The sequence below is a fragment of the Primulina huaijiensis genome, chromosome 18, assembly GCF_012295235.1.
Source record: "Primulina huaijiensis isolate GDHJ02 chromosome 18, ASM1229523v2, whole genome shotgun sequence".
NCBI classification, from domain to species: domain Eukaryota; kingdom Viridiplantae; phylum Streptophyta; class Magnoliopsida; order Lamiales; family Gesneriaceae; genus Primulina; species Primulina huaijiensis.
Window position 1 is genome coordinate 10248153 of NC_133323.1, and position 10310 is coordinate 10258462.

Genomic DNA, 10310 nt, shown 5'->3' on the forward strand with positions numbered 1-10310 from the left:
TCATTAGTAACAAAATAACAATTTTTGTTAACATCGAAATTAAGATTGCGAACTTGAAAAGTTCCAACACTACAATAATTCAGTAGACTCGACAAAATAATCTCGCCTTAATAAAATCTCAAAAAAATATTTTATGATATGGAAGATCAGTTTATGCTGCAACCACAGAGCATACAAAGAATTTGAAAAATTTTAAACCAAGACTTTGATACTATTTTTTGGTCTCAGGTGCGGCATTTTGAGATATAATTATAAAATAAAAAATAAAATTCGACACTGAGATTTACGTAGAAAACCCTAAAAATTATTATGGTGTAAAAAAAGAACAACATGAAAAGAATTCCACTATAGTATTTATTGTGTACAACCACTCATAGTATTCCAAAGAGAACACGCGATATCTTAATATAGGAGAACAAAACATCTCACAAATATTATAAAAAAAACACACTCAAATAAGAATATATAGAGATGAGAGAAGAACTCAAGAATGATATGCCATTAAAATGAGTGAATGAAGCTCTATTTATAGAACTCTATTGTAGTGTAAAATTTAGTGACAGATTATTCAATTAAAAAAATATTTTAGAAACAAAAATGTAACGCTGTTCAATTATTTCTACTACGACGGTGATGTTAAATTTTGATTATAATTGATTTAAATAATATGTCACAAAAATTTATAATGTTAAATTCAAATCATTTTACACTTTGTTATGATTTTTTTACCATATCTAAATATTATTTCAAAATCTATATGTATATTATTATAAAATATGACAATAAATAAATTCATAACATAAACGTATTTATCCTATTATTATTACTAATAATATTTTTGAACTCTAATATTTCAATGTTTAGTCCTTGTCTTTAATTTTATGGTTAAAGACAATGGCAGAGACTAAATATGCTTTTTTTAAAATAAAAAAAAAGTTTTGGGATCAAAATAGTTAATTTGAATGTGAAAGTATATGGAGTAAAATTAGGTTAGCGAACTTTTCGAGCCGACTTAAAGAATATTTGATTTGTATTTGAACTTATTGATTTCGAGTCGAACTTGAATATGTTCAATCTTTTTTCGAGCTGAATTCGAGTACAAATTATTTTGTTCTATAATTCGCGATTTGCTCATGAGTCTTAATATTTTATTAATATAAAATAATTATATATTAAATAAATAAATTTCGAAATGTTCGAATCTTTCGAGTCGAACTTAAACTCAAACTTTAATTCGAATCAAATTTAAATTTTCAATATATTCTTTGAATTCGATTCTTTACTGCCAAAGTATAATATCTTATTCTCAATAGGGCAAACTTCAACATAAAACAACAGAAAGTCCAACACATTTCAGTGAAGCCCAAAGCCCATTTCTTGGATCATCGTCACCTTATCCACTATCAGAACTTTTCTCAAGCACCGTGACTTCTCCCCTTCAACTGCATAATAAAGAACCATCTTCTCTCTTTATCTTCGTGAATTTGTGAAGAGCGAGCAGAAGATGTTATCCATGTCTGTTCCATCAAGTATAAAAGGCACTCTAATCTGCCAACCATCCATTGTTTCCAAGAATCCCACTTCGGCGCCATTGAAATCCTCATTTTTTGTGAAGCCAAAAGCTATTTCTTTGCATTCTTTGGCGTATATTGACCTCAGAGCCAGACCCTTTAGAGGATTCCAAAGGCTGCATGCTGCTGCGGACACCGCAGAGTTAGCTCCAGCTGAAACAGTTGCTGATGTTTCAGACCCGGAGCTTGGTCAAGAATCTGAGGTGGGCCATTTCCATTTTCAAGTACAAATAATTTTTTTTGTTGGTTTTTATCTTTTTTTTACTCTTTATATGGGCATTTTATTGCATTTAGTTGAAGTAGTTTTCATATTCATCGAGTTGCCTGGTATTTACTATTTAGCTTGACATGATAAATTAGATTGACGGGCGCAAAGTTTGAGTTTTTAAATTGAACTATGTTTGAACTCTTTTAATACATTTGGGTTGTTGCTGGCACACAAGCGTCTTATCTGGATAGGGTTATTGCCACTGGTGTGGTGTGTATGTTTCAGTCTTCAGTTACGTAATTACCATACCATCTTACCAAAATTGTCAGTCTCAAATGCTCATATTTAATGTTTAATGTAGAATAGGAATAAAGATATTTTGGAATAATTTATCGGGCGGACGGCAGTTTCCGCTTTTCATTCTTTAGTTCGTCGCCCTTTGACATAGAATTAGACACAATTTAATGGATTCCTGCTTATGCAGAAGCCAAGAGAAGACGCAAAATCATTGGCGAAACCGAGGCTCGTATTGAAATTCATTTGGATGGAAAAGAACATCGGGCTTGCCCTGGATCAAAAGATACCAGGTCATGGAAATGTTCCTTTGAGTCCATACTTTTTTTGGCCTAGAAAAGATGCATGGGAAGAGCTTAGAGCCACACTGGAGAGCAAGCCCTGGATATCACAGAAGAAAATGATCATCCTTCTCAATCAGGCTACGGATGTTATCAATCTCTGGCAGCAGAGTGGTGGCAATCTATCTTAAATTTGCGTCGATTGCCATAGTTTTTGTATTTAATCTTTTGACATTTATACCTAAGGTTCGTATTTTAGTTTCTTGATTTCATGTTCATTGTCTACTTATTAAATTCTGCAACTTGAGCTGCTAGTTCAATATAATCGTGCATCTTGTGCGTAAAAATAGTGTTATAGAAACAGAAATCTAATGCTGATTTATAGTTTCAACTGTGAATAATGTAATATTACATTGTAAAATGTAAAATACTCAGCTCTAGCCTATATCTCATCATCAGAGCTTAAAAAAAGACAATAGGCAGTCAGCCCAATAAAGGGAACGAATCTAAGAAAATTTACCACACCGTCCTTATCTTCTTGAATATTCTGCAAGTTCTCACCTATCAACCATGGCTGAAAAATTGCATACAGGCAAATGTCCCAAATGAAGGCATAAGCAAGCCGCTCTGTCCCGAGATAATTAAGAAGAAACTCCCATCTTTGTGCTAAATCACCGAAATTGCCGTCTCTGCGCCCATAAACTGCCCACATAATCGAAACCGAACAAACAAGCCCACCAAGAAGTCCCACAACTGGTGCGCCGTTTGTCATGATCAAACCTAGTTGAGAGTTCTTTACAGGAGTGTTGTTTCCATCAACCTTATTCAGACGGATAGCCATGTAAGGAAGTAAGAATGCTACATTGGAGAAAAACAACGAAACTCAAATCCCAATCACGAAAATATTACAAAAAAGAACTGTAACAACAATCATCACCATCATTCAAAATCTACTCATTCTCACACCTCAAGTAAAATTATTAATTTCAAAACATACTATTTGTAAGGAACATTTGGAATCCCCAAAGAACATCAAGTGATCCCTTATATTTTCCTCTATTCTTATCTGTGTATAACACAGGGGCGAACATGAACGTCCACCCGATGACAAAGTTGAATAACCCTTCAGACATCTGGAAAACAAAGATATCAAGAATCTGAAATTACACAAGAAACCAAGCAGATATGAGATGCAAGCAGTAAAACTTACCGGATGAAGCACCGGTGCATCGATAAGATGAATACCTACTACTCTGTCAAAAGTTCCAATCAACAAATGATCAAACATTATACAATATAGACTTAAATATTAAAATATGCATCTTCAGTATAATTTGCAGTATTCATTGATTAAGATATGTTTACAATTAGGCAGTTCTTGATTTCTCTCTAAGTTAGTGTACTTCTAGCAGGTCTTGCAGAGTAGAGTAGCATTACCACAGTTCAACAATGGCAGAATAAAGAAGAAATTAACACTAAGGCCTATGAGAGAACTGATTGTTTCCGAACTGATTGCCCAGATGGGATCCCCCTGCATGGTACAAGCAAATTGGAACTCAAATAATCAATCAAAAAGCAAGAATTCTCATCCATATCACCTTTAAATCAATTTGAAGATATTCAACACATGCATGGTTCGATCATTATGACCATTTAACAATAAATTCCGTTTCGGCAAATCATGAATATATGTTATTACGGTACTTACAGGAGCGTAGGGAAGTAAGAAGAGCCAAATGATATAGACACCCTCAGCAACCCACAGAACCGCTTGAAGTATTTTTCGTACATTATCATCCAATTCTGATACTGAACCCCCGCCGCCGCTGTTGGTGGAGGCTGCAGGGAAGAAGTTCCGGCGAACACCATTCGTCAGCCGATCAGAACCATTGGTGGCAATGGATGGATTTGATCTATTCATATTGCTCGCGGAGACGATGTGTTCTCTTCGTTCGGGAATCCGAAATTGGGGTCTGAAACCGGGAGTGTAGTTATTCAACGGCATGAACGAAGTGAAATTCAGAACGGGAGTAGAATTGGAGCTCCACGGTATTAGAGTAGATGGTGGCATCTCCGTAATCTCTCCGCCGGCAAGGGCGGCGATTTTGGTGAATTAACGCCGGAGGTAGTCCCCAGGTCAGGGAGTAGCGGGTGGCGAAGCGGAAGATTTGGTGGCTAGCTGCGCGGATAACAACGTGGCACGCCCTTGTTCGTTAAACTCCCCAGTTTCTCGTCTGTAGGATTTCTACAATTTCAACTAAAGTCGGGTGCATGCTTACGCGATTTAATAGCATTTTCATAAATTCGAATTTGAAAAGCTAAAATATGTGGGATTCTTCAAGACGCATTTCATGTAGTGATATTTTTCATGTCGGGAAATCCACGTTTCCATCTCAATTGTACTAATATACGTGGGAGTCGATTCTTCTCCAAGAAACTTTTCTTAAACGTGATAACACTTAAACCCAACCACTGAATCCATTTTTCAAAATCATTAATAATTTGATTTAAAATTTAGGCGGAAGCTTATATGAAGTTATGATCTTTACGTCTAAAGAACGAGTATTGATCTTCCAGATCTACATACTCTTTTCTTTGAGAGAATCATTCAGTTTCTCTTCATAACTATTTTCTGTATTCAGGTAGAGAGTCGAGAATGTGATAACGCTCGATCTGAAGACCATGACCCATATATATAGATATTATCTATCATTATCTTATGATATTTTTATCATTATTTTATGATATTTTTGTTTTAGCTCATCTTAAAAGCATAAATTATATTTTCGCCTATAGACATTAATGACTCACACCTATTAGATACATTAAAACTCAACAACCCGAAACATTAATATATCATTTTATTTTGAGTTTAACTTAACCGATAATCATAATATATAATTACTGACATATAAACCTAGGTAAATAAAATTTATCAAACAATCTCACTTAGGTTATGTGTGTAACCTTATAATTATATTTTTGATAATAACCTTATGAGCTCAAAAATGTTGTCATTTTAAATGTATCTATAAACAGTCTGGTCTATTAATCACATCATCATATGATCAAAGCAGTCTTTGATACACCCAAAGTAACTAGACCCATCAATGGTCACATATGCCAACACAACTGTATGACATGAATTATGAAGTTGATGTGTAACATGAAAATTTTATGCAATGTGATCACATTATACCTATTTCAAACTGGTCTTCCTTAAAATTTATTGAGATCAAACTTTAAACCATAATCAAAATGTGACTTAAGTTGAAATTTATTTCTATAAAAGAAATTTTACATAACCATAAATCGAATTACTGAACATGTCTATAAAACATTTAAAATTACAAATTCTATTGAAACTTAATATATTTAATTGACCAAACACCCATACAAACGATGTGCACAAAAACTTTTTGGGTGATAGTCCCATAATAATTAAATCCACAATTATGGAGTTTGTACCGAAGTGCTTTATCGACAACTATCTACTCTCATGTGTTAAACCAGAAACTTGATTGGATTCAACATAACAACCTATAAAATCTATTGTCGTGATAAAAGAGACTATAATAAATAACATTTTATCACTCTTTTATGAGACAACATCTTCTGCTAGCAAATAAATATTGTCCAACGTAGTTTTTCATAATATCTTGATATCCCATAAAATCAGAGTTAGTATACCAAATGATCTCAAACTGGTCTAGCCTCTGATATATGAGCATGTAATATTTTGTTCTTTATAAATATCATGAGATTCGTTTGACTGTTTTCTAATACTTTGCTCCTGAATTACTTAGATATCTTCCCAAAATTCATGTCAAATACACAATATATGTGTAAACCTGAGTATACATCAAAATCTTTGTTAGAATATTTCATGTTTGCAATCTTGATTTTGATGTTAACAAAACTTGTTATTTTGTTACTAATGATTTATCGAAGTGCGCAGGATGCAGAAACTGATCAGGCTTCGAAATGATCGGTTAACCAAGCCAAAACCGAAGTTTTTGAAAAGAAACTGAAAGTACTAAATGATTGTCCAAACTGAATCAATCCAACTAAAATATCAAAGACCAGTTCAACTGATTGTCCAGCTGACAGGCTGTCACGCCCCAAGCTCGGGCCCGCGCCTGCGTGACTGCACAATGGGTCCCTATAACAACTACTTCGTATTCGTCCTCTCTTTACGAAAATGATTAATCCAAGTTGCTATAGAAGTCAATTTTAATCTATTATAAACTCATTTTAAATCTTTAATTTTTAAGATGTGGGACAAGAGATATCACAATCACCCTCCTTCAAAACGTGACGTCCTCGTCGCGGCCTGACCACTCGATCCACCAGCGCCGAGAATCTAGAGGTGGCTCATACATGTTCAAGAGGTGGCTCCCGTCATGTAGCACTTTGTCCCGCAGGTTCAAGAGGTGGCTCCTTAAAAAACTTTGACCGGCTCTGATACCATTCTGTCACGCCCCGAGCCCGAGCCCGAGCTCGCACCTGCGTGACTGCACAATGGCCCTTATAACAACTACTTTGTATTCGTCCTCGCTTTACGAAAATGATTAACCCAAGTTGCTATAGAAGTCAATTGTAGCCTATTATAAACTCATTTTAAATATTTAATTTTTAATATGTGGGACAAGAGGTATCACACCTAAGCTGAGTGAGTTTGTACAATGTGTTGTATAAATCAAAGTCTTCCAGTGGATCCTACCCGAGGTGGTAGAAGGGGTGATGTAGAAGCAACTGAAGTCTCTGTGTTATTTAAATGTTTAACTATTGTTTTAAAACTGATTTGATCAGTTACAACATCCGTCAGTTTAGTTTCCACCATATATAACTGAATTGATGTATGCAAAAAACTAATTCTCTTAATTTTCAGTTATCCAGTTACACAGTATATAAAATATATCAGTTTTTCTTAACGAAGGATTACTTCAAGTATTTTTCGCTTGGTTTTATACCAAACTTGATCTAATTCATTGGTATAAACATTCTTAGAACACGAGCTATTGCAGTTCATTTATTTATTGTGTTGAAAGTACCTCAAGGTGCCAAGCACACGATCCATCACTCTCTAATGTAGATGCATAGGGAATCTTCTGCATTTCTTTTTCCTCAAAATCATTCTTGGGGCATTGTTTGAGACTAAATTGTCTCCCTTAGCCATAAGATATTTTTTTGGTTTACAGTCTTGCATTTAATATCGCTTGAGAATTTTCTCGGTATAGTCTTTCTGAGATAATGTAAGAATACCTCGAGAACGGTCCCGATGTATCTGGATACCCAGTACAAAAGATGCATTACAAAGATCTTTCATCTCAAAATTCTTAGCTAGAAATCTTTTGGTGTCATGCAAAAACTTTATATCATTGCTAGCAAGTAGGATTTCATCACCATATAAAACCATAAAATTATGCTTATTCCTACTGAACTTATGGTATACTTAATCATCGACTAAATTCATCTCAAAACAAAACGAGATGATCACTTGATGAAATTTGAAATATCATTGTCAAGATGTCTGCTTGAGACCATATATGGATTTATTTAATTAATAAACCATATTATTTGTGTCTTTGGACACAAAATTATCTGGATGCTCCATATAATTTGTTTCATCAATGTCACCATTTAGAAGGAAAACCTTATATCCATATGATAAAGCTCAAAATCGAAATACGCCACCAAAACCATTATAATCCTTAAAGAGTCTTTCGAAGAAACCGGAGAGAAAGTGTCTTTATAATCAATACATTTTTTTATGTGTAAAGCTTTTAGCGGCACGAGCCTTATATCTTTGCATATTGCCTCTTAAATCTCTCTTGGTTTTAAATATCTATTTGCAACCAATGGGCTTAGCATCTTTAGGAAATGGAAAAGATCCCATACATCATCGTCCTTCATGAACTTTATCTCCTCATTCATGACATCGTTCAAATTTAGAGAGTTAGAACTTTCTATGACTTGACAGAAGTTGATAGGATCATCCTCCATCATTCCAATTTTTGCCTCATGTTCTTGAAGAAATACAATGTAATTATCTAGCATTGCATTTCTCCGATCTCTAATGGATCTTCTCAATGAAATAGGTTTTGGAGGTGCTTGAGATTGTTCATATGAAATGGGAGGATATTTAATATTGTCTTCATGAATTGTGTCTTTGTCTGAGAGTCCAGCCCAGCCTAGATTCTCAAAGCCCAACCCATTTTGTTAATTAAGTTAAATAAGTAATATAATAATAATAATAATAGTAGTAATAATAATAATAGTAATTAAGAAACTTGAATCTTTCTGTCCACCTGCTTCTACCGAAAGCTTCTACTTTTTCTTCAACAAACTTCGAAGCTTCGTCCGTCGATTGTGACCGCTCCGATTGTCCAAAAATTAAATTAAATACATATTTGAGAAGCCATTGTTGTCATCTTTCTATTGATACCCATTTTGCAATGAAAATCATGAATCCAAGTCACTACCCTAGCCGACCGCCTCCTACTTTTGATGGAAAATCGAGAGGAAACCTTGGTTTAGGTTGTTTGAAGCTTGAATTCGAAGCTTAGAACCTAATTTGAAACTTTCAGAGGTATATTTTAGATTTTAGGGTTTCAAATTTTGAGTATTTTGATTCATTTGAATTCCAACAATTAATATATGTTATATTGTTGATTGTAGATACTACATCTGAGCTGATTGAAGGTATTAATAAAATTTTAGAATTTATTTGAGCATAATTTCGAAAATTCAGAATTTTATAATTGGGTTTTCGAATTTTAGTGTTCAATAATTACATGTTTAGATGCTATAGAATTGTCATATATTAATTTTAGAAATATTAAAGCCTAAATTATGGATTTTTGGAATATTACGCTAAATTGGTGAATATTGAAAAAATAAATAGAAGTTGATATGAAATGAATTATCTGCCATAGGAGCGGCTTCTTCAATGGTAAATTAAGTATCAATTGAGGAACGCATGGACTGTTTCATTATTAGGTCTATAATGATGTGGAATGACATTAAGTATTTTATAATGAGTTATGGCGTGACTTATATGCTTATGTGAATAATGTTGCTTAGTTTGATAAATATTTCATATTTTTATCTTTTGAAAGTAATAAAATAAAAATATGTTTATTTTGAAAGGAATATTTGGGATATTTGTCGACTAGTCATATTAACTATTAATGCATAGCATTTCGAGCCTTGACTCTTTTGATTGTTATCATTATTGATTAGTTGAAACGTTGAGTCACTATGGAGCGAGTGATATGATTAACACACTCCTGATGACTACATGAGTATTGACCGGGTCGCTACCGGACCCTCGATGCTACGTGCATGGATGAGCGACAGCTTGATGTTGCGTTGCTACATTCCTGGCATGGGTGACCACTGTTCCTATTGCTGTTGCGATTCGTTTGGACTCAATTTTGGTATCCGTTATTTCGTTGTTACCGACACGTATTGCATTGCATTTTACTTGATTTTATTTCATGTCAGTTATATTTGTCATAATTTTATTGGTTTGTCGTACTCTCTTTTCTTTTTATGATATGGTTGTTTTTAATGCCATAACAAGTTATCCAAGAGGATTTAACTCGTCTGGTGGAGCGTTAGGTAGCAGTGCCCAGTAGTTGAGTTGTTGTTGAGAGTTCCCAGATATATAAATACATATATGTATGTATTATTTTATCGAGTCATACATTTGTCAGGGGATGTCCTGTGTAGCTGTACTGTTACTTTTACGATATTTTGGATTGATAGTTGTGTGATCGAGCCTTATCGACTCTACATGTGTTAGTCCTAGCCGGTGTGGCTATAGGTTTGTGAATTGATATGATTTTATTCGAGTATATAAATGCTATTTTTGTTGTTTGAAAATTTTTGGGATGTCTTAATTACGGGGAGCTCATGCCGAAATTTCTATTGGCCCAAAAAGAAAAGGAA

At 34.1% G+C, this 10310-nt stretch overlaps 2 protein-coding genes across 2 annotated transcripts; one reads left to right on the forward strand and one right to left on the reverse strand.

Moving 5' to 3' along the window:
* Positions 1-1361: 1361 nt before the first annotated feature.
* LOC140964628 (small ribosomal subunit protein cS23z-like) lies at positions 1362-2632 on the forward strand. Its single transcript, XM_073424489.1, has 2 exons — positions 1362-1774; positions 2264-2632. The coding sequence occupies exons 1-2, from the start codon at positions 1505-1507 to the stop codon at positions 2543-2545; spliced, it is 552 nt and encodes a 183-aa protein (XP_073280590.1). The 5' UTR covers positions 1362-1504; the 3' UTR covers positions 2546-2632.
* Positions 2633-2717: 85 nt separating this feature from the next.
* LOC140964627 (uncharacterized) lies at positions 2718-4587 on the reverse strand. Its single transcript, XM_073424488.1, has 5 exons — positions 4063-4587; positions 3792-3885; positions 3565-3602; positions 3352-3487; positions 2718-3212 (listed from the first exon to the last, which is right to left on the reverse strand). The coding sequence occupies exons 1-5, from the start codon at positions 4423-4425 to the stop codon at positions 2797-2799; spliced, it is 1047 nt and encodes a 348-aa protein (XP_073280589.1). The 5' UTR covers positions 4426-4587; the 3' UTR covers positions 2718-2796.
* Positions 4588-10310: the final 5723 nt, after the last annotated feature.

Bases quoted from the DNA above. Each gene is read 5' to 3' on its own strand.
- LOC140964627 (XM_073424488.1), bottom strand. From the start codon at position 4,425: ATGCCACCATCTACTCTAATACCGTGGAGCTCCAATTCTACTCCCGTT. The intron at 3,886-4,062 runs GTAAGTACCGTA...TGTACCATGCAG, and splicing joins TCTTACTTCCCTACGCTCCT to GGGGATCCCATCTGGGCAAT. The intron at 3,213-3,351 runs GTATGTTTTGAA...TCTCCAATGTAG, and splicing joins CCAAATGTTCCTTACAAATA to CATTCTTACTTCCTTACATG.
- LOC140964628 (XM_073424489.1), top strand. From the start codon at position 1,505: ATGTTATCCATGTCTGTTCCATCAAGTATAAAAGGCACTCTAATCTGC. The intron at 1,775-2,263 runs GTGGGCCATTTC...CTGCTTATGCAG, and splicing joins AGCTTGGTCAAGAATCTGAG to AAGCCAAGAGAAGACGCAAA.